Consider the following 23,945-nt stretch of genomic DNA (forward strand, 5'->3'; position numbering starts at 1 on the left):
TAAAATTATCTCTAATTTCCACAACCATAGGTCTCTTTACCACATTGTTATCACAGTCCTCAACTGTTTTGCATAGGGTCAAAATCTACCTGTTTCATATTTGCACACAATACACTTTATTCACAAACAAAAAAAGAACCACAGGTACACAAATACACAAATAACAAATTAGAGGGCTATTTGAAATTAATTAAAATATTTACTTATCATAATCAGCATTTCTGGACATATCCAGATGTCAAAAACATTCATTTAGGAAGTGTGACAATGTTGAGTTTTTTCCTTTGCCGGGTAAAATAGGACTGCAATTCTTAACTGGTTAAAATAAAATAACACAAACACACCCTATCAGATCACTGGTGTTCAAAGCTAACTAAAATATCTGTCTCAGCTAGCACCTATAGAAAACCCTTCTGTTCTCATGCTGCCAGTCTCCAAAAGAACATGTCCATGTGCCAGGCTCCTACTGGAATCAATAACAAGCACATGAGCAGGGGAAAAACCACACAAACAAGGGTTCACACAGAATACTCTCTTGCTTTATTATTTATTTATTTTTCTTAGGTTAATACCGAAGTCTAAGTAGATTTAATTGTAAGTGGAGCATTAAGAAGTCACAGTCTGTTTTGAAGCGACAAGAAAATCAAGAAACTTGAAACATTCATATCAGCATTGTCTGTAGCAGTATGCAATTCCAAAAAGCCTCAGTCTCTTCAGTCTGCTATTTTTTTTGAGGGAAAAATCAATATTCAGGAGAAAATAACTCTTCCCAATCATAGTTACCATGCTGGGCCGGCCGGCTGCAGCATTATTTTATGGAAGACCAGCACAGTCGAATTTCAGTGTTAAGAACACTGCTTCTCGTTCCTTTCACAAGAGGTTTTTCAAGTCCCAGCTGTCCTACCTATCCTAAAATGTTAATTTGTGCTTGATGTACAGCATACAATAAGCCTGTAAATCGTGTGTCAAAATACAGTATCACAGCTTTGCAGGTGACATCTCCGCTGGTCCTCTGTCAAAAAAGGTGAACACTGAATATACTGCAAAACCACCTTTCTCTCTTTCGAATTAACCATCTTCTGTACTCTATTTGTACAAGTCTGCTCCGTCTGGTATTTTGTCAGAGCGTCTCTCTGTGTGTTTATCTGGCCTGTTGACACTACCCAGCACGATGCCCCTCCAGCTCTCCTTTCTTCCTTCCTTCCTTCCCGGACCCTTCCCCTGGACCAGGAGCTCAGAGCTGCCTTTCGTGCCGGAGGAGTCCCGCCTCGGGCCAAGCCGCCTATGCCGGTAACCGCCCGTCCCGGGGCTTTCCGCCGAGACCAGGCCTGCGGAAAGCAGGGCGATTCCTCAGGGCCGCGCGGCTCCCGGGCCGTGCCCGGCTCCCGGGCCGGTCCCACCGCCCCCACGTGCCCATCCAACGTTAACTCCCCGTGCCGGGCCCGCCGCGCCCGACCCGCCAATCAGCGCCTCCCTTACTCTGCCCCGCCTCCCGAGGGCCAATCAGCGAGGTCCTTGGTGGCGCGGGCGGGCGGGTTCATTCCGGAAGCTGCTCGGGCGCGCGAGCGGCGGGGCGGGGCCGGCGGGGCGGGGCGCGGGGAGGCCCCGCCCCCAGCGGGGCACGGCGCGCGGCCCCGGCACGGGGCGGTGGCGGCGGGCGAGGGGGGCGTGGCCGCGCGGCGCGCGGAGCCGGGAGTCGTTGGCGGCGGGCGGAGGCGGCGGCGCGCGCTCGCCATGGTGTTCCTGAAACTCCGCGAGCAGGTGGGTATTCCCGAGCTTCCCTTCCCTTTCCCTCCCCTCCCGGTGCCGCCGGGCGCGCCCTCCGCCGCGGGGTGCTGTGCGTGCGCGGGTGACAGGCGGCGGGCAGCGGGAGGCAGCATGGCTGCTGCCGCCGCCGCCGCCGGGGTCCGGGCTGGGTGGGAGTCGCCATGTGCGCCCGGTGCCCCCGCTGGGCGGGCGGGGGTCGTCCTCCCTCGCAGGTACCGGCCGAACAGGTGGCCGCGGCAGCCCGCCCGCCCCTCGCCTTGCCTCGCCGGCGGGTCCGTGCCGAGCCCCCGCCCCGGAGCGGAGGGGAAGCCCAGGACGGGTGATGGGGGTGGGTCTGAGGGCTCCCCCCGGGCCAGCCCTGCCCCGCGCCTGTTTTGGGAAGGGAAGGGTCTCTGGACGGGGGTACCTGGGCCCGAGGGACTGGCCGCTGGGAGGGGATCGACCTGGAGACTGCCGGCGGGAGGCGGCGTGCCCGGGAGACGGAGATGGAGCTGGCGCCGCTCCCCCGGACCCGGACCCGGCCCCGGCCCTGGCCCTGCGCAGTTTCACGTGCCGGGAGCCGCCTGCTCGTCCCTGCACCTTTCCCTTCCAGGCCTTTAAAATCTTTTGTTCGGTCGCCGTGCCTTTCGCCACCCGCGGTCTTGACAAACCTTCCCTGAGCCCGCGCTCCCCTCCTGAAAGCGAAGGAGGTTCTTCGTGCCTTCAGTGGGTTGTTGCTCTCGTCGCATCACACCCTTCTTTGTCTGCCAGGCTCTTCGGTTTCCATCCCAGCTGGTGAAAAATACTTGTCTTGGCTGCTCTGTCCTTTCCTGATGTCTCCCCTGTCCTACCTATTGTCTCCTGTGCGGTATCAGGATACAAAGGTGGGAGGGTCTGCGCTGCCAGTTTGCCGCCTATGGAAAGATGTTTCTTAGGAATGGTGTTTTCTCGTGTTTTCACGTGCGTGAGGCCAAATTCCGTGTAAAAACTCATACATCCTGCTGTGGGTCTCCGTGTTACTCTTCCGCAAAGATAACCAAGTGTAACACTTGAAGACCCCACCTCCTTCCAAAAAAAAAAAAAAAAAGCCCCGCAGAAAAAAAGCCTGTAGAAACTTGGGGATGGTTAGGCAGCTGGTATCCTGTGTCTGTTTGTTATGCTGATCAGTATCAGCTCATCCTTACCTGCGAGTCCTTTCATTAATTACATACTCATCTGTGTTTTCACACTTAGGTTGCATGGTGCCTTAGGATTTTGTTCTAAGGAACATTTGGCGATATGGGGCTGGGATCTCTTATATCCCGCTATATTGTATGTAAACTTTGTGAAGTCTCATGTTGTTTTAGAAACACATCTATGAATGAGCAAGAATTGTGGATCTGAAATATATTTAGTGTCCTTTGAGTTAGGTTTCCTTTCAGGCTTTGTTGCTGTTCTTTTATGGGAGACTTTCCACAGAAATAAGTACTTGTTCATCTCTTCTATTAAACAAGCCCTTCTCTTAAAACTGAGAACTACAACTCTTCTGCGAGTAATCATTGTGAATAGTTAGCAAAAACTCCATAATCAATATGTTAACATGAAAGTACTGTATTTCAAAACTTTTCTTCTGGGAAGGATCCTGCTATTGACAGATGTTGAAGTGAAATACTGGACTGTGTGGGACCATTGGTTTGACAGAGTAATGCATGTGAGGCTTTCAGCTTCTGTCGTAATGCAAGTTTTAATCCAGAAGAAGTACGAGGTGAACTTCTTAGACGCTTCACAGATCTGTAAAGGTGAATTGATACACTGGTAATTGAAGTATTCTTTCTCATAAAGGAAGGGGTGCTAGGACAGGGAAGAGAAGGAGAGAAGGAAGGGAGTGCTGGTTTTGACCAGTCTTTTGTAGAGGGAGTGACTTTTAGCAGCAGCTGCATTTCTGCTGCTGAAGTGTCAGTTGCTTGACAAATCAGTTATTTCAAACTAAATTCTGTTAAAACTGTTTAAGAATGCCAAAAAGTCAGGAGGAATCATGTTAACATGAAATCCCTCAGCTTTGGTAGTTACAGAGCATTCCTGCAGGTCAGTGTTGCAGTGTGCTGCAAGATGTCTCGACTTGAGGACAGGATGCTGTGCTGAGACTGGAGCACCACCTGCTCTTTATGAAAACCAGCCCCATGGTACTGTATGGGAGTAGAGGTGTTTCTCTTCAGTAGTTCATGAAACATGCTTCCTGTTTGCTTGAACCATATGCTTTGCTTCACAGTGGTGTGTTTGGTTAGAATAAAACAAATTGTCTCGTGTGTTTGTAGTCCGAATAGTGACTCTGTTTCTTCAGTGGTGGCTGTGCTTCACAGGGAAATGCAAAGGCTGCTCTGTTGTTTTTACTGTTCAGCTAGTATGAAGAAGGGAAGTGATTTGCTAGTTTCTTTCTGCAACAGTCAGAGTAATAACTTTCTGAAGCAACGATTTTACTAAATAAAGTATTACTTAAATGTAATTATCAAGATTATTTTTCCAAATTCAACATAAACCTGTTGATTTTGTTTTTTGATAATGTAGAAGGGCTCTGCATTAAGTGTCAGCATTATGCTGTGGACAGGCAGACTTATGGGATACAAGAAGCTTAGTGTTTTCATACACTTGCTTAGTTTTTCAAGTTACTGCAAGGTAGTGTAAAAGCAGTGCTCTGGGAAGTTACAATGAGGTGAGAAATTCTGCTCTGAGGCTCTTAGTTGAGCTCGGAGGGTGAAATCCCAGTTCCGCTTGCTTGATTTAATTTACTTAGTACCTGATAAACAAAACTTTGATCCTGCAGATGCTTAATGTGTTTGTGAAGCTCAAATATTTGTTTGTCTCTGGAGGCTGATTTGACACGCTTAACCTTCACAATACAGGTTTTCCATGCACTGAGAAAAGTAGGCCTTTCCTTGGGTTCAACAACCAGCCAGCCAGTACATTATCTATAAATTTGTGTTACTACTTGAGCTTTATTGCTTTGCCATCCTACTAGGTAGGAATAGATTTCAAAGTTTTGACATAACTGAGGGTGTACACTGCACTTTGAGAAGTGACTTATGTTTGCTTTCAAAATATATTAGGTATCAAAAAAACTAATAAGCCATGTTTGCAAAAATTGCATTTAAAGCTAAATTGAATTGTATTGGGCAAAGCTGATACCTGTAATGCTCAATAGCAAACTTTAACTCAGAGTCACTCAAGTGTCGATTTAGAAGCTGTAGATTGTTCTCGTTGCTCTTGGGTTTTTGTGCAGTTGTTGTTTAATAAAAAGGAAGCAAATCTGCACATTCTGAAGTTTAAACTATTCAAGGTAGAGATGAAAAATATTGTAAATGTATCTCATGATTGAGGTATTTGCTCTTAAATTTGTTTGCCGTTGTATTATCTTCATATATTGATGCCTCCATACCAGGCATCAATATATCAAGATGTTCTTCTAGATGAGATGCTGCTTTAACTACAAAAATGCTAAGTGAGATGAAGCCCATAAAAGTTTGTTGCTTCCTGAAATGCTGTGGTACACTGCTGTAAGAAACTGCACTGAAACTCCAATTTAGGTCAAGGGTCACTAATCACAAAATTTTATCACAAAATCTTTTTTGTTTGTTTGTGTTTTTGGTTTTGTTTGTTTGGGGGTTTTTTTTGGTGGTGTTTTTTTTTTTTTTTTTTTGTGGGGGAGTGTGTGGAAGGGAAGGTATGGGGTGGGAAAAAAAGAAGAAGTAACTTAGCTTGTGGATATCCGTAGTGGTATGCCTTGGTCTCCTGTGTCAAAGCCCTCTCACCTCTGTATAGCTAACTGTGAAAGGCTAAGTGTCTTCTGGGGTGCTTTTGTTATGCAGTCATAGTTTCTAGGTACATTAACTGTTTCCCAGAACAGATAAATTCTTGCTTTAAGGGGTTGTGAATTAGTCTCTCTTACACCTAAGCAGTAATTGACAGCTTAGTTTTTCTTAGTGTGTAGGTGAAATTTGGATTGCCCAACAGCCCAGGGATTCATTCCTTTTCTGTTACAAGCCTTACCTGCATATGTGCCTACAGGTGATCTTTTAGGCTCACATAAGCCTACATCTCAGCTTAGTTTTGTTGAAAGGTATGTAACTGATCAAAACTGGCTGATTTTTTTTTTTCTTTAGTTTTGCAGCTATATAACTATTTCTGGCAAAACTCACAGGATGCAATGTCATTGTATTTGGTAAAGCTTTATTTTTTTTCTTTCAGTGCATCATAGTTTTAATTATGTGTTTCCCATTTTCTCTGAATCTTAAATGTGTAATAGGAAGATGTCTTAGGGCTAATAATGATGGGCATTTGAAGGGGTTTTGTATGGGATTTTTCTGTATGACTGCTAGTCTGTGCTTGAAGCAGTGCATTTATTTCCAGAAGTCAGATACGAGTCGTAAGGATCTGAGGTGGAATAACTGCATGAGGATATTAGAGTGACCGGTTATCTTTAAAGTCCTTGAACAGTGAGAGCACTGACTTCTTTATTGCCCATTTATATCTTTCTCTTAGCTAAGATGGATCTTGTTCAATTGGCAGTTAAACAAATGTTTGCAGTGTCATAGTGAACGCTCTGAATGCCTCTATGGTTGCTATTTTCATTACTGCCAGCGTTAGACTTCATTCTTTTAGAATTCATGCCAAGAATAAATGTCCCAACTAGCTCCTTGTTACACTTAGAGGAGGAATGGTCTCCTGTGGTGATGAAAAGGAGCTGCTGCTGTTCAGTGAGGGAGGGATATGGTGGGAATGGAATTATGTGGTATTGCTCTACAAATTCTGTTCAGATGTAGACTAATGAGATGTGTGTTTTATTTTTTACTTTTTTGGTAGAAGTTACTTTAAAGTTACTCTTCTTTTAAAAAACCCAATCATTTCTTTCATGAGTCTTGTAATAGTTAAGAACCAACTCTTTGTGCTCTGTTGTCCATCATATGTTCTTCCTAAAATTTGCATCTAATATTTTTAAACTGCATACAAGATAATTAAATTAAGAAATTGTAATTTTTTCCAAGACACCTGAAGTCTTAGTGTTAGTTCTCTTGTTCCAAGGCTAAGAACTTACATGTGCTGAGAAGATAAGTTTCTTTAGCTGGTGGACAACTTGGAGTAACTTGAACTCTGTTTATCTTGTTATATGCAGTAATTACCAGCCCTTCCATTAGAATGTGTTGAGAGAACCTGGTTCTACCACGTGTTCGTTTGGGGGGATCAGATTGCCCGATGAATACTTGGGAACTTTTAACTTGTGAACAAGCAGTTCTCTTCAGTCAAGAAAATAAACTTTTTAAAAGAAGAAGGAAAAAAAAAGGTGGGGGAGAAACAAAGCAAGCCTTGATTCCACAGTTGGATCCTTAAGGCAGATCCTGTTAACTCAGCAGCCTTCTGTGAGGATATAAAGGTCTATTCATGTAGATAGCATCGAAGGTTTCTGACCATTATTTGGAGGCAAATATCAGGGGAAAAATGAGACAAATGTGCACATCTCTATCGAGAAGTGACTTCCTTAGCATCCACAAAAAAAGATGATTCCTGTAGGAAACTAGTAACTGTTGAGACCCTAAGCTAGCAGTTAGCTATCAGACATGGATTGTTCCTTTCCCAGATTCCTACGGTTGTTCCATTCACTGAAATGGGTTGTGGAATAAGATTATTGAAATTAAGTATATTTGGTATTATATACTTCATATTCTCTACCTCCTCTTTTGTCAGCTAGTTTGTTTCTCAGTTGCTATACCTGATATTTTTCTCTAATCGGATGGGCCATCCTGAGTTCAAACTATTATCTGATGATTTGTTTCCTTGCTCCTGCCAACTTTTTACTTTGCTCTTACCTCTATTCCTTACTCCTATTTCTGGAAATTGAGTGGGAGACTCGTTGCCTTAGTTACAGTGACTAACTGTTTCAAAGTTATTTATAATGTTTGTGTTTAAATAACCTGTATTGCAATACAAATCACAGAACATTTCACATCAATAAAAAAGTAAACAAAGCAGTGCATCACTAAGTGCTGGGAGCATGCTTACAGTGCTGATTTTTGGGGGTTTTGTTTTCCTTTCATTGTTGGGGGTGGAGGACAAGTTTTAATCTGTCATTTGAGGATTCATCTGAAATAAGGTGTCTTGGTGTTATCCTTTGTGCAAATGAGAAAAGAATCTTAATGTTTCAACTCCAAATTATCAGGGAATGTTATTCTTTCCTTAGTGAAGACATTAGCACTCGCCCAAAAGGGTGGGAGTATACCCGTTTAACTCTGTTAATTCAGTTGTGATTCTGGTGTTGATGAATTATACAGCACTGACCCATTTCAGCACAAGAAACCAGAGCTAATATAAGAGTGGTGGGACTGAGTAGTTGGGAGAGAAGGGAAGATGAGACTTGTAGCCAGCTGTGTGGGTGCACAGAGATAAAGAGGAAGCACCAGCAGTGATATGCAAATAAAAGAGGGGCAAAATAGTTAGTTCGTAGCATCCTTGTAGATTGAGAAACTACTTGTTAGCTGAAGCACCTGAAGACTTCTGTCCTAAAATAATGAGATGCTCTTTACTGTGAATTGAATATAATCTGAGATTTTGTTTATCTCTACAGTAATGTATGTATGTGAATTGAATGAACGGTACTGTGTAAGTAGATTGTTTTTTACATTAATAAATTCTACCTATTTAGGGCAGCCTGAGCACAAATATTTTTCTCAGTAAATTACTGAAATTGTGTATAAATTGGAGGACAGTGAAGCAGAGGTCTGCCTATTCTAACACCTGGGGTCTGGTAAAACAAAAGGAAAAAACGACTTAAGCTTATGTTGTTAAACTTCAGAAATAAATTTACAGGGATAGGGATGAAAGTGTTTACGAGTAATTGTAACTGACTCATATTAGAACTTCCTGAATGTTCAGGTTTTGTGGCTGCCTGTTTGCATGAGTTAAGTCTAATTCTCACTGTGTCTTGAACTGTTGTGAAGTCATCCATAATGTTTAATGTTTCCATACTCTCAGACAATGAACTTCACTTAATGGCCTTTCTAATTCAAGATGATGAGCATTTGCTTACAAGTCATTCTTGGTCATTTTGCAGCCATGCAATTATAGTTAAGGTGCACTCTCACTTTGTGCTGAAGTCCTGTATTTGCTTCCATCTGGTGCAGAGAAGAAAGTTTGGATGTATCTGGATTTTTTTTTTTTTTTACTTTGGAAAGTGAAGGTACAACAGTGTCTTAATGAAGGAGGAGAAGGGAGCACAAGCAAGGACAGTCAGCATGACAAAATGAAAATGAAATTACAGTATTTAAAGCATTGAGACCATTGAGCCTTTTTTAGAGCTTACAAAATTTTTAGCAATCATGAAGAATCCATGTTTTGTTTCAAGATTTTGCTGTTTGTCCTCCTTTTTGATTGTATTTTGATAGCTCCATCTATGCTGGTCCCCTTGATGAAGGAGGAAGTTGAACCTTCTATCAGGAACCTGGTCATCAAGGAGCAGGCAGCATAATAGACCAGGGATCTACCCAGCTCACAGCTGAAGGAACTAGTGTTCATAGAGATCTCACCTGGGGGCAGTAAAAAACATTTTCAGGAAGTTCTGTAGTTATTAATATACTAACATAATCTATAACTAAAAATAAGTAATTTAAATCCATCGCTGCAGACCGAGTTTTGTACAGTGTTAGGGATAATTGGTATTCTCTCATTCCCTGTCCCATCTTCAGGACATCTGCTTCTTCTGTCATGAGAGTGGGCAGGTAATCTATGCAAGTCCTTTTTTCATCCCAAGGACTTGGTGTGTCTTTCCTGCCTCAGATCTCAGTGTAGTGTCTGCTAACATTTCATTCACTCACCACTATGTCCCCACAAAGTATTGTTGGTAGGTTCAAATGAAGGACATAAAATCAGGAGAGGAAGAAAAACAAAATGCTAGCATTGTTTTTCTGGTTACATTATTAGTCATTGTTTCGAATTAGTGCAATGTCTCAAGTCATGGTGGAAGGATGCTACAGAAATAGCATGTTAATGGAATTCCCTACCCCTCTCCTCTGTCCCTTTGTAACTGCAGAGTTTTGTTCAGTTCTTGCTGTGTTTGCTAAAACATGAGGATCAATAAAAAGAGGTCTTCTGCTTAATACTGTGTTGCTGTGCAGTCTCTGCCAAATCAGAACCCTGTGTTGATACTGCCTGATGGCTTTTATTTCCTTTGCTCCTGTCTCGGTTCCAGGAGCTGTATTTTGTTTTATAGGTCTGCTGTATTTTGCCTTTTTCTTTTTTTTTTTAAACAGTGCTCTTTCATTCTGGGGGATAATTTTCAGTATTAAGGAGTACTTGTAGGAGAACACTTTCTCTTCTTGTTTCTGCCACCTGCAAGGTTGCAAAGGCCATTATTGACCTGCAACAGTACTGATCCTGTAGTACTGATCCAGCTCATTTATTTCTTCCACTCCTACCCCATGATATTGTTTGCAGTTTCTTTCCATCCACAAGCACACGGACATTATCCAACACTATGTAGCTCTCAGAATGGTAAATCTATTAAAATAGAACCTTTCAAGTAACGAGTAAGTAGCATTTTATGACTTGTCCATAGACATTTCTCTATTCTTTTTACCATAAATTTAGCAAATTATATTACTGCAATCAGGGATGTAAATAGTCAAGTTAATCTACTCCATAAGAAACAGAGCTCAAGAGAGGAGTTCTTTGAATGTTTTCATAATGAGAGTGAAAAAGAAAGGTGAAGAGAGGATGTATAAAACACCAGGGAGAACCAAGAGGACAAAAATGGTTAGAATATCACTGCTAATCAGCGCCAGTGAACAGCAATACTCTTCTGATGAACTTCAAGTTTCATAGTCAAGGATCATCCAAAAATCAACAGGTATAACCAGCTACCCTGTGGAGCTGTGTTTGCAATGACTTCAAGATCTTGATTCCTTTTTCTACCTACTGCACCTTTTTACAGCACAGGAAGGGGACTTTCACAGCATCTATAATCTCAAACTAACACTGTGAATAGTATACAGAAGAGGATGCTTCCTGCTGTTTTTGTACACCCAGAGATGTAAAAATGTTTTTGGACCATGTATATCAAATTTGTTATTTTGAAAGCGCAAGTATAGCTGCATGCAGCCACATATTTTGTCTCTGAAAGGCCTTTGACTCTTCACATCAGGAAATTGCTTCCTTTTTAAATTTTTTTAACTCTCAACATCTAGCAAGCCAGAATTATTTTAAAAATGTGATATTTTTCATAGCTTTCATTTGAACAGATTATTTATGGGGTTTTCATACCTGAAGGGTGGTAAAATTTCTGTAATACTCTGCATGTGTTAAAATTGCTTTAGTAATCATTTAAGTATTAAGCTTACTGCATACATAATTCAAGTGCCGTGGCACATGAGTCTGTGTCCACAAGTGTTAGAAGAATTTTGCAGAAAAATTGCCATGACTGTTAAAAGACTGTTGATTATATCTTTGCATGCTAACCTGAATGATAAGGTCATCTGGAAGGCTCTCTTTTGCTGTTGCAATGGCTGTACGAAATACCCCACACATTTAGGATATCACACTGGTTTCCTGTCTCGACATCCCAACGCTTACATGGGGGAGCAGCAAGATGTTTCCTTCTATAAAGCTCTCTGCTGGAACTTACATAAGCCGAAGAAACAGTATCTGTTTGAACAACAGGAGGAACAGCAATGCCAGCCGTGCTGTGGAGATTGTCAGAGAAGTTCAGCTCCTCTTTCCTGCAAGTTTGCCACACTAGTATTAGCAGTGCTCTTCTCCATGTTGATTGGAGGTGTTGCAGCCATTTGGGAACTGTCATTCTGGAGTAAGTTCTTTAGAAAATAAGCTATTTGCCTCTGGAATGGCCACAAGCACAAATAAAACTTGTAGGCCTAAAGCTTGATCTGGTGGCAGCAGTTGGCCACAGTGAACTGAACCCAAGGACAGGATGAATGTGCCTGCAGAAGAGATCTCAGAAGTGTCTGCTGGAGCTCAGCCTTCCATGGTGTGGCAACCCTTATTACCTCTACTGATATACAAGTGTTTTAGATGTGTCCAGAAAAGCCCTGTTGGTTTTTTTTTACATGTATATAGTCATACATGTATGACTGTAGTACCCACTAGTGCTTCTTTTATGATACCTGACACATCTTGTTTTTGGGAAAAGTAACCTGCAAAAGTGGGATGGATAATTGAAGAAAAGAGGAGGAATTGCTGGAATTACCTCATTTGACCTCAAGGTTTCGTGACCTGCTCTTGTGTGGAGTGCAGTGATATGTAGCCTGCCTGGGAAGTGCTGTGTTGTCACGGGATGCTTGTTCAGAATGCCAGGTTCTTACTTTTCACTGTGTGGCATGGCTGCAGAAGTGAGGTGGCAATTCCTTTGGTGTATATTTTCACTGTCTTGATTTTGTCACTAGATAAGAAACAATAAAAATGACCTGTAACAAGCAAGCTTAAATACTGACAGAAACATTAAGATCTGTTTTTCTTGTAATTCTGTTTTTCTTTTAAGAGGTTAGTTAACAGCCAAAACTATGCTAATTATGAGACTTGGAAATTATCTACCACAGTGAAGGCCAACATTTTCAGCTGACAGATAGGAGAAGGAAATACAGATACATGAACTACTGAATGCAAATATATTTCTTGTGTAGGGTAGGACTGTGTGTGTGAGGAATGGACTACACTGCCTGAATCAACCCTGTTCTTTTAAGCCAGTGGAGTAGGTAAATTTTAGTGAAAGCTTTGAGTTCAGTAATTTTAGAATGGAGTTTAATGATGTGCTTTTCCTTGAGTTGGTTTGTTTTTTGCTTTTTTCACTTGCAAGGTTTCTAACAATAATGGTTGAAACTCACTGGCTTCTAATCTCCTGCATAAAGCCATGGTTTGATACTAGGTGGTAGCTGAGCTTAAGCAGTCTCTCATTCTTTTCTTCTGCACAGTGGTGAAAAGGGAGGGGAGAGGCAAATTATTGAGGTTAGCATAGGACTGTAAAGTTGTTCCTTGAAAGTTTTCCTAAGTAGGAAGCAAAAAAGAGTGGTTTGGATCAGATAAACTTACTCTAATGTCTGTCTTTGTGTCAGAAGTCCTGTAATTACAGATGATGTGTCTCGTGTGTGTCATTTGGTTTGGGGGCTGGAGGTAAGTGGAGAAACTTGAGTGTGGTCTGCCTTTCTCTCTGAGTAACTTTCATGCTGTTGGTCTTAAACTTCTTAGAATGTGTTTTGAAACTCAGAAACAGGCTTGATTTTCTTGTCTGGTTCCTGATTGTTCTGGGGTTTGAGTGTGGTTGTGAATTCCTTTTTAACTGTGAAAGAACCTAGGGTCTTAAGAAGTCTGCTTCTATTTATAACACCCCATGTTGACTTACATTGACTGAAAACTTTGAAAGAAGAAAAGTTCCTCTGTAACATACAGGTTTACCACATTTCAGGATCCTCAGCTTTTGCCATCTCCCATCTGACAACAGCATGTCGGTTTTCCTGCAGCATTTTAAAGTTGTTTTTTCCCCTCTTAGGCTGATCACATGCTCTACCACTCAATTTTGCAACTGGAGCTCTGAAAGTGACACCAAAAAGACTTTCTCTTGCCTTCCATCTCTTCTCAAGAGGCTACAGCGAAAGTATAAGACCGTGTTTGGGTAATCCAGTTACCTGAAAACCATATACCAAAAGTAGTCTGAACTTGCTGCAGCCTTTTTCCTCATAGAAACATGTATGGATAGAAGGCCCTTCAATATTTGTGCTTCTTATGTGTGCAGTTTTAATTCCTGGACACCTTCCAGTGATGGCTTGGAGTCATGCCTATTGTGACTAGTGATCCCTCTATCTCCCTGCACAGAGATATGTGCCTGGGGTAGGGAAATATCTAGTGAGAAAATGTGCTCATAGAAAAATGCCTAAGTTGAAATAAATTCTACACATAGTAATTAATGAAGCATGTCAGTCTAAGAGTAAACTGCAGCCTTCTGTAATAGAAGAAAATTTTTCATCTCAGCTCAATAGGAAATTGAAACAAAAAATGTAGTTAGTGTTTTACATTCCACATATCACCTCATATAGTTGTATGGATACCACAACATTATTGGTTGTGCAAGTATTTTTATCAGCAGCTAAAGAAGATGACATTTTGAATTGCCGTTAATGAAAACCTTATCAAGGTGGGCTGTTCCTTACTTTATTCTGTTTCTTAGTTTGATTGTGCTGCAAAAACATTTAATTCAGCAGGTTATGGATGAGGCTATTCATTCATCTGACTGGTTTAATTTTCTGGAATAAGCAATGGTAAAACTACAAAGCTTCATTTAAAAAAAAATGAAACAAATTGGGCATGTCTTTTGACTGTGAGAATGCACTGGGAATAATTACCTTGGCAAATAAGGGTATACTAAAATTGTTTTTAACAGTTTCCAAAAAAATAGTTGCCTACGTATCACCTGTATGCTTGTGAGGACTCAGGTTACAGCCCCTACTTCAGGGTGGTTCTTGAAGCTGGTCATCTGCACCATTTAAATTTTTTTTTAAATTTTAGCCTGAAAGTCTTAGGCAGCTGTTCAGGGGCTGCCTTCTGAGTAGGTCGGCTGTGCCTGCTGTGGGCTGTAGGGTGGTATTATGCTGCTTCTAGTAGGTGTCAAAACCCACATGGGTGACATAAAAATGTAAAACATAAACAAATGAACACTGGAATGGGGGAGGGTGGGGAGAGGGAATGAGAATGACAAACATTAAATAAAGAACTATTTTGCACAGTGTTAATAAGAAACATAGTTTGATATTTAAAACAGCTTACCTAAGTATCAGATTATAGATTTTCTTCGTAAGGGGACAGAATATGAGAGGATAGCAGATTCTTCTTTGCTATGCTGAAATAAATCAAGTTATTAAAAGTATGCAAAGTTTTGAGAATACTTGTAGTATGTAGCTGTTAGTGTTTAAAAATCAGAGTCAATGCTGCAAATTAAATTACATTTATGGCAATTTTCTCGTTATTCTGTACGTAATGTTCCTTGTTTTATAGGAGATAGAGTACTTTTTGTTGTGCTTTTTGTATTATGTTGTACAAAGGTTCTCAGTGATAAGACTAGACAAAAGGTTAATCTATTTTCAGTGTGGTTTATTGGCATGGATTGTGGGAACTTCAAGGGATTGTTCGAGCTTGAGTACGTAGAGAACAGGACAGGGAAATTTTTGATTTAAAAATTACATTAAGAAAAGATATGAATATAACTTGGCTAAGATTTAAGTATAGCATCTACTTGCTTTCAAAGAATTATAAAAAAATAACACTTAAGTAGTATATATTTGTTGCCAAAGGATTTAATTCAAACTGCTTCATGGACGGAAGTCATGAGCTAAGCACTTGGAACGAGTTTGTGAAAGCTTACTGTTTGAAAGCAGCATTAGACAGTAGCCTCTTCTGGAACAAATGGTATTTTCTTTACAATTACTCCTCTTAATTGGTCTGTTCAGTGTTGAAAACCAGAAGAATCTGGGAAAAAGAAAAGCTTCTCGTATGAATTGAAGTCTGACAGAACTGTGCTAATCCTAAAATTTTGACAGACTTTGTGGCCAACCCCAAATCATTGATTCAGCTCATTAACTGTTGTTGTGTGAAGGAAATACTGTGGACTACTTAACTCGAGACATTTTTGGAAAATTTTAATTAGTGGCACATGTAATTAAAACAACTTTTTTTTTTTATTTCTGTCTTTGTTAATTGCTGTGATAAAATCACAAATTAAAAAGTATAGCAGAAGTAATAAAAGTGAAGTAATTAGTGCATTAAAGTAATTAATGCGATGTAAAGGTTATCATGTGCTATTTAAGTGCATCCAAAAAGAAAAAATAGAACCCAGGATAACTCACTTTGATTTGCCCAGGTCTGCCCTTCTTCTGAACACACGTAGAGATTAGTTGAAAAAGTGTTAGGAAAGCAATCAGCTGTCTGTTCTGAAGAGTGTTACACCTGGTGATCTTATTTAGTGGTAGCTTGCTTGTCTTCTCCCTATGGAGGGATTTAAGCAGTCAGGACTGTGAGAAATTGCTGCAACATTGTGTTGCTGTTGTGGAGAGATGCTACAACAATCATTTTATACAAGGTTTCTTTTGTGTCTGGTTGTGATTGTGCTGGATTGCACCCTGTTTAGTGCACATCATTTTGCTGTTCTGTATTTGGAAGGTTGTCTTCCTATCATTAGGGTTGGAAATGACCTCTGGAGATCATCAGTCCAACCCCTCCCAAGGCAGGGTCACACAGAGCAGGTGACACAGAAACATACTCAGGTGAGTTTTAAATGTCTCCAGAGAGGGCGACTCCACGACGTCTCTGGGCAGCCTGTTCCAGTGCTCTGCCACCTCAATGAAAAGAAGTTGTTCCTTGTGTTGCGGTGAAACTTCTTGTGGTTTAGTTTATGGACATTGCTCCTTGTCCTGTCACTGGGCACCACTGAAAAGAATCTGGCACCATCCTCCTGGCAGCCACCTTTGAGATATTTATAAGCATTGATGAGATCCCCTCTCCATTTTTTCTAACTTAACAGGCCCAGCTCCCACAGTCTATCCTCATAAGAGGAGATGTATTTTCACAATCTTTTCTCATCTGGCCCCTATCTTCACCTTGAAGAAGTGAAAAACTTTAAATTGCCATGTGGCACAATTCTTGGGTTCCTGTCTGTCAAGAAAACATCTGACTTGTTTTATTTGTTTTTAAGAGCATTGCACCTAGATAATTGTAGGTAGCCAATGTACTTTGGAAGTGAATTCTATTTAGTCAGTGTAATGGCACTTTAGCTGAGCAAGGTCTTAGTTTAGTTTACATGATTTGCTTTAGATTGATGGCATTACTTGGCTGAGATTAATTTTCCTGGGAATGTCTGTGTCCACCGTGCAAGTGGACTTAGCTGTAACAGTTAACCTGTCTTTTTTCTCGTCCCTTGAAGTGTTCCACTGTCTGTGAAATGTAATAATATATTTTTTAAAGTATTTACTCTTTTTTTTTCTATAATGACCACATCTTGCTGAACTTCAAAATTGTGGTCTTATATGCAGCAGTCCTCAGGTCAGATAGAGAAGGTGACTGACATCTGGCAGTCAGAGGTACCTGATTTTCTTCCCTTTGCAGGCTGTATTGATGTAGTGGAATCTCCTGTAGCACTTGTGCATGGCAGGTAAGAATGCAAGTTTTCCTTGTGTGTTTATGTGGAAGGGGCACTCATGATTTAAGCTTTAAGCAATTGACAGAGTGCACACATAGGAGATGTGTGGCCATGTGTCCTGTCCAAGCAACTGGGTTCTTCCCTGGAGTAAGAAAGTCCTAAAGTGTGTGGTAGTACCCTCTGTGTTTCTCGTGGAATTACAGTGAACTGGAAAATGCGGCTCTTGTTTTTCACTCAAATACTTGACTTGCCACTGACTGATTTGGGCCTCTTGTAAGTTGAAGTGCTGCTACATCCATATGTGAAAATATGTCTCTTGAGTCTACTGGCCAGTTCTCTTTCAGTGTTTTGCATTTTGGGGAATGAAAGCTGTATATCATTGAGCTGTGTTAAAAGCTCAAAGCTTTGTTTGGACACACCTATGTGGAATGCCTCTGTTCCAAGTGAATTCTGACTCTTCTCCTGTCCCATCTTAAAAACATGTTTTTGTCCTGTAACAATAGCCTCAAGGCTGATAAGGCAACGCCACCCCATGTGTGCTAGCGTTTATAGGAATTTGCAGACTCTTAAATCTATTCAAAGAGCTGCTTATTCCACATATTTTGTAATGTTTTCCAGTCTTTTTCTTAAAAGGCCTAGTCAATAGGATTAAGAAGACAACTGCTATTTGCTTTGCTGGCCTTGGGAATAGAGAAATGACCGCATGCACTCTGTTATTCCCTGTGTATTATGGAGCTTCCCCATTAAAGATCCAGTGAGGCCATTTGGATGTACTTCTATTTCTGCTTTCAAAAATTAATCTAAAAATATTCTTTTTAAAGGTACCAAGGAGGTTTTTACTTATGATGATGATTTGTTCCTGTTAGAGCATGAGTTTAATGTTTCCAGGAGACATTCTTTTTTATGCCTATAACTTAAATTTTGCAAATGCATATGTTTTTGTTAGAAATAGTATTTATGTTTTATCATTATGTCTGATGGATGTGTGTTTTCTAAAATGCTCCTAACCTTTCTTCTTGTTTTTCATACCCTTGTATTGGGGTAGAGTGGAAATGTTAAAATTCAGACACATGAAAATTAAATAATTAAAACCCATGAATTAAGAAACAATTTCTTAAAGGTGATATGCTGGTAAAAGATTACCTCACAAACTGCTACCCTGCTATCCTACAAATACTATTGATCAAGTCTAATCTTTGTGCCTTGGCAGATACCTAAAGTATGCAATTCTTTCGTCCCTCTACTCAATGTCCATTTTTAACTGTTGTCTTCCCATAGATGTTCTGAAATATGTCACAGCTGTGTACTAGAAAGTCTCTGTTCCACAGTCGTAATCTGAGGGGTTTTAACTCTTCAGTCCTCTGTGTGTTTTAAATACTGAGGTTTCTGTAAAGCCAGACTGTAGACTTTGAGAGGTAACCTGCTATGGACAAACATAGACTCAAATAGCTCAAAACCTGTGCTTGCTTCTGATTTTAATGTTTATGAACATCACTTCTTGATTTGTATTTCTCTTTGAATGTGACAGGCATCTGTTCAGATTGGAAAGCATTACTCTTTCCTGATCTTATGTACAGTGTTTTTGAAGAGTACCTGTAGGTTCTAAAGAAGTCTGTCCTGGTTGTGAAGTTTCTTAATGGATTGATTTATATATGAACTGCTGTGACTCAGAGCAGGCTACCTTATTTTTATCTAGATAATTACCTTGCTAAAAGATGTGTGAAATGTAGAGATTTCTTCCCTCAGCTTAAGGAGCAATGCTATTGTCTGTCTGTCCTTTTGATGTTATGTTTGATCAGAATTCATATTCTGCTTGCTTTGCTTTCTTCCCAAATTTTTAAATGGAAACTATCTCTGAAGTGCTTAAAAAATTGTAAAAGTGAAAATGAAGACCATAATGGTGTCTGAGCTGCAGTAGTTTGTTTGTTTGTGGGGTTTTTTTATGTTGTGTCATTTCCGAGTATATCATAAGAATTTTCAATGCGGCTTTTTGTGTAAGTAGTTATTGTTTGAAATTATACATGTGCACATGCTGAAACAACACGTAGATAAAGGTTTCTGGATTTGTTAAGAGGATCTTACTGCTCTTCTGCTTTGATCATTTTTCATTTTTAACAGTGGTGTGAACATCAGAGGATCAACACGTGTTTTCACTTATGTCATTTGGGATGCTTCATAGGCTCACAAGTCTTCAGGCTTGTCAGTTCATGATTTCACCTCTTGTTTTATGCCAGGGAACTGTTCAAGCTCAAGGCTTTTATCTGAGTAGCAAATCATGGGGTAGGATTCAACATCAGGAGAACTATTAAGTTTGTTTTTTAATTTACTTTTATTTAAAAATGGTCTAATACTTTTGCCATGATCTCTGACAGTTCTGCTGATTCATAATGAAACAGCTTGAATTACTGCTTTGTTTGCCTGTGAAGCTCCTCCGCGTGGCTGTCCTCGGTAAATAGTAGTCACTGAGGAAATAGTATGGGATAGCATCCTCCTACCCCTCAAATCCTCTTCCCTCCCCTCAAATCAGCTCAGCTCACAGCTGCATGTGAACTTGTGAACTGTGATTATTGGGGGCAGACATCCTTGTGAATATCTGCTGCTGCTAAACCTGCTGGGAGTTGTAAATGCTGTTAATACAACCTCTAGAATGCTCTGAAATAATATGCCTGATTTTAACCAACAAAAAAATCAGAGGATCAAGTAAATAAACCAACATAAGTGCATCAGTGATTTTTTTTTTTTAAGATCGTAAACAATTTTTTCATATAATTAAAAGATGAAAGCATGAAAACAAGGAGAAAGTGAGATAACATTTAAAATTAATTGTACGTTTCATGCTCCTCAAAGCTTGGTATAAATATAAACAAGTCATCACAAGGATTTGGGGACAGCAGATGGATGTCTATTCTCCTCCTTCCAGCCCCCAAGATATCCAGGAATATCTTGGGAAGAACTTGTTGTCCTTCCTGTAAGTACTCTAGTTTATATGTAACCATGATAAATAAACTCAGTAAACACAAATGTGTTTGTGCTACATTGAAACAGTCTTTAGCATCATTTGGTACCACTGACTCTCATCAGATGTAAAAGATGGAGGGTTCAGTGCTAAATATGTTCAAACATGTATCCTGAGATCCAAAGTACAGCTTAGTTTTGTATTTTAAAATATATTGCTTTTATTACAACTAAAATAATGTTGGTAAGCTTAACCTTCTACGTAGTTTGACTTTCCAGGACTTTTTAAAAGAAAACTGAAGAAATCTGAACTTGGCACATTTTTCTAGTATTAGTAAATTGTTTCATGATAAACCTTGGTTATGACTTCCATGAGTTTGGGTCCCCCACCCACAGAGCTGTTTTGGGAATAGCAGCTTTCTGTGGCATGTTGCTCTAGACACTGGTGATGGCTTTGTCCGCCCTCGCTCAGATACTGCCACGATATCATCTTTTTGGATGAAACTTCCCTCACCTTTGCCGGGATTAGTCTCACACTGCATCTTTGTGAGCTCCTTGTTTCTTCCAAATGTGGTCATTACTTTTACTCTGCTCAGCACAACTTGCTGCAGAAGGCTGCTTGCCAGTGTTGATTCTGTTGTTTTCATGTTGTTTCTTTCTTAGTCAATGCAGTTTGTCTTGTCTTTATAACAAATGGTTTTCATAAATAGCTTCTCTCTGAATTATTGATGTTCCACAATGACTTCTTGCTCCAATCTATTTATACTTTGAGCATATCTGCATTTTTCTGTGAGATAGAAATATTCATGTGAAATACAGCGTTAATCAACCACTGCAGTTTTGTTATATGTGAATTTGTAGGCACCTCTGTACTATAGATTTCTGTGTAGAATTCTACAAATAATTATAAATTCACAGAATAAGGTGTTCAGTGTCTGTCACTGTAGGTAGTTCTTAGTTTAACTGCTAAGTCTTCCTCTACTTCCCAGCTTAATTGCATCCATAGCATTAAGAGCAGAGCGTCATATTGCTTTGTGTTCTTCCTGCTATCTTGCCAGACTATCCTTTGAATGTGAGTACAGATGGTATGACTCATTTACACTTGTCCTAAGCAGGCAACAGTACTTAGCACCAAGTATGTGCCTCCAGCTTTTGATTGCTGTGAAAAAGAGTGTTTCCCTCCCCACCCCAACGAGAGTTATCTTGCTATGATCTAATCAGATTTTAGTTCACCTTCCTTTTAAAATTAGGGAAGCAGTCTCTTTTTTTGTTTCCTATGACTAAAATGCAATTGACACTGTTTTTAAAAGATGCCAGACCTCTGCTGATTTTGCTGAGGCCACTTTTAAATTGGAGAAATGAAGATGAGCAACTGAACGGCTCCATCGTTTGGAGGTAGAAAATACACTGAGGTACTGTAGACCTACTCTGATACTTTTTCAGTACCTCTGTAATATAGATAACTGTTTTTTCCTAGTGATTGAGGAAGTTGGTGTATTCTGCAACTGGGGACATGGGTAAATGGGCAAACATTTTCCTTTCTGAGACAGAGTGGGTCTGATAGCGCTTCATTGTTGTCTAGACTTTGTCTGGCAGTCTTGAATATGCTGCATGGTTTATCTTCTCTCTATAGGAGCAGGGATAGAAAAGAAATCTTAGAAACTTGTGAGTGGTGGTGGGTGGTGAGGGAATATTATTTCTTTTTACATGGAATCATTCACCAATCTTTTCTCCATGCCTCAGCTGAGGATCTGCTCTTACAGGTAATGTTGAGGAGCATCCAGTGTGTTGAAGGCACGTTTGGCGCTGAACAGCACCAAAGTGGAGCTGAGAGTTTGGGATAAAGTGCAGGTTGATATATAGTCATGTGCCTTATTTGTTTAGTGTTTCCCTTTTCATTTCAGTCAGGCCCAAAATCAAGCTCCACGTTGCGATACAGAATGGTTTTTTTTTCTTTTAAGATAGTAAGTTTACTGAAAGAAAGGATCAGGAGCACATTTTTCCTATTTTTTTTTTAATATTAGTAATTTAAATGGGCAGAAGTTTGAAGTTTTCATTGTTCCATGGCTATGTCTTTCTACATATAAAATAGTATAGCAGTTCTGTTTTTCAACAAAAACTTTGTTTTCTTGCAGCTCTTTCACATATATGCTTTTTCTCAACAAAAATTTGGAGGACCAGCCCTCCCTTAAACCTGTGTAGGTGTTCATAATTGCAGCAGAGCTGTGTGTCTGCTCCCACCTGGAAGCTGACCACTCTTGTTTAAGGCTCGTACTCCCTCTGATGGCAAACTGCTGTGCTTCTCTTGCCTTCTGTGTTCACTTTTATCTCTCTCCCTTGGTCTCCATTTTATCTTCTTGCTGCGATGCTGGATTAGGCTGTTGTTTCGTGTGTGTCCCACTGAAAGTGCAGTTTTAATGAAGCTGATAAAATTGAAGGGCCCTACCAGCCTGCATGTATACTAGACAATAGTAAGCTGTTTGGTTAGGTAGGGGGAAAGGAGGGAGAGCTTATCTCCTCTACTTGAATTTATTATCACCATCACTCTCCTGTGATACCAGTCACACTTACTTCCTAATATTTGGCTTAAACTGATGACTTTATCTCCCTGAAGCTTGAATAAGAGTACTTTGCTCTTTTAAACTCAAATTCTTCGTTCCAGAAAGCAATTGTTTGGATAATATCATCTTGGGTTTGGTACAAAAACCCCTCAGTGCTATAAAGGCTTTGTTAGTTGCTTTTGTATGGGATCATTATTAAGAAATGACTGTGTTTTAAATCTTGCAGTTAATACTAATAAAGATCTAATATATAGAAAATAGAACTGTGATTACAACTTGTGTGTTAATGATGTGATAGCATATGGTAATCTTCTATTAGCCATTGGTAAATTTGGCATGTAGATTACAAATAGGGCAAAACAAAGCTGTTTATCATGGGGTTACAGAAATAAGACATTGCACAGTTTGTATGTCTTTGTACATCTGTGTGTAGAAGACCAGTTTGAGAGAAAAGATAATAGCAAGCCTGTTGCCCCTTGGATAAACGAGCCTTTGCTACAACATTACTCAGAGGAGAAGAAAGTCAGCAGATATTTGTGTTCTCATTGCATCTCTTTCCTGCTTCGGTAGTAGTAGTTTCAAATGTTTCTTGAAAGTGTTTGCTAAATTATTTAATTATTATTAAATATTACTAATTTAATTAAATCTAACCTTTGGTTAACATCAATTATTTAAATGGGTAAAGACTATTGGTTCTCATTCATTGTCACTGACTACAATAGCACTGTTGGGTACTTACTGCATGCGGTATTGCCCTTCATGTGTGATGCTGGCCAGAGTTTCAGCTGGTGGAAGAGATGTTGGACTGTAATGAGTTTTCTGGTGTGTTGTCAGGCCTTTTCTGATGGCACGAAATCCAAATCGATGGTGCATCTGACTCAGAGCCCCCTATTTTGTTCAGTTTGTAGGAACTGTTGGGATGTCAGGCTTTCAAGTAGTGCTTCTGTTTGCTTGCTCAGCCCTGCACCTGTTTGGGAATACTATTTAGCACGTTTCTGGCAATTTTGGTGAAGGTAGGTGAACCTGTAAACATGTCAGAAAGACTGAAGTAAAGCTCTTTTAATTTTGAGCCTTTAGTATCTCCGTGAATGTGAAGTCAGTAGTCTTAAAAATTTAGGTGCCTGCCTTAAATATGTGAAGTGACTAGAGCCTTCCAGGAATTCTGGCACCTGTAGGGGAGATGTTAAAGGAAGGTAGGTGCTGAGAAGAAATTTTGTTGTCTTGCTCGAGTGTTTTGGTTTTCTTTGGTGTGCTGCCACCAAGTGACAAGGCTTGATATTGCTGCTCTTGTTTTTTGTTTTGGTTTTTTTTTTCTTTTTAAGAGTGATTTCCACTAATCACTCTCTTTTCTTTCTTTCAAACTGAAAAAGTTAGAATATTACTTTACACCCTTGGTACATTCACGTACAATATTCCCAATTATTATTCAGAATGACATGACTGCTTGGAAAATCTGACTGAAAATTTTTAGGATAAAAGAACTGTCAAAACTAAGTTTGGGGTTTTTTCCCAGCGTTCTGCTGTTCAGT

General features: G+C 40.1%; 1 protein-coding gene across 2 annotated transcripts in view; it reads left to right on the forward strand.

Annotated features, from left to right (window-relative positions):
- Positions 1 to 1,688: 1,688 nt before the first annotated feature.
- Positions 1,689 to 23,945, forward strand: part of ANKRD28 (ankyrin repeat domain 28) — a 118,992-nt gene continuing 96,735 nt past the window's right edge. The window contains exon 1 of one of the 2 annotated variants that reach the window (XM_039549060.1): positions 1,689 to 1,761. In XM_039549060.1, the coding sequence (XP_039404994.1) occupies positions 1,735 to 1,761 (27 nt within the window). In that variant the 5' untranslated portion in view covers positions 1,689 to 1,734. The remainder of the gene's footprint in view (positions 1,762 to 23,945) is intronic. The other variant, XM_039549059.1, reaches the window with a different exon arrangement.

This window comes from Corvus cornix, chromosome 2 (assembly GCF_000738735.6).
Source record: "Corvus cornix cornix isolate S_Up_H32 chromosome 2, ASM73873v5, whole genome shotgun sequence".
In the NCBI taxonomy this organism is placed as follows: Eukaryota; Metazoa; Chordata; class Aves; order Passeriformes; family Corvidae; genus Corvus; species Corvus cornix.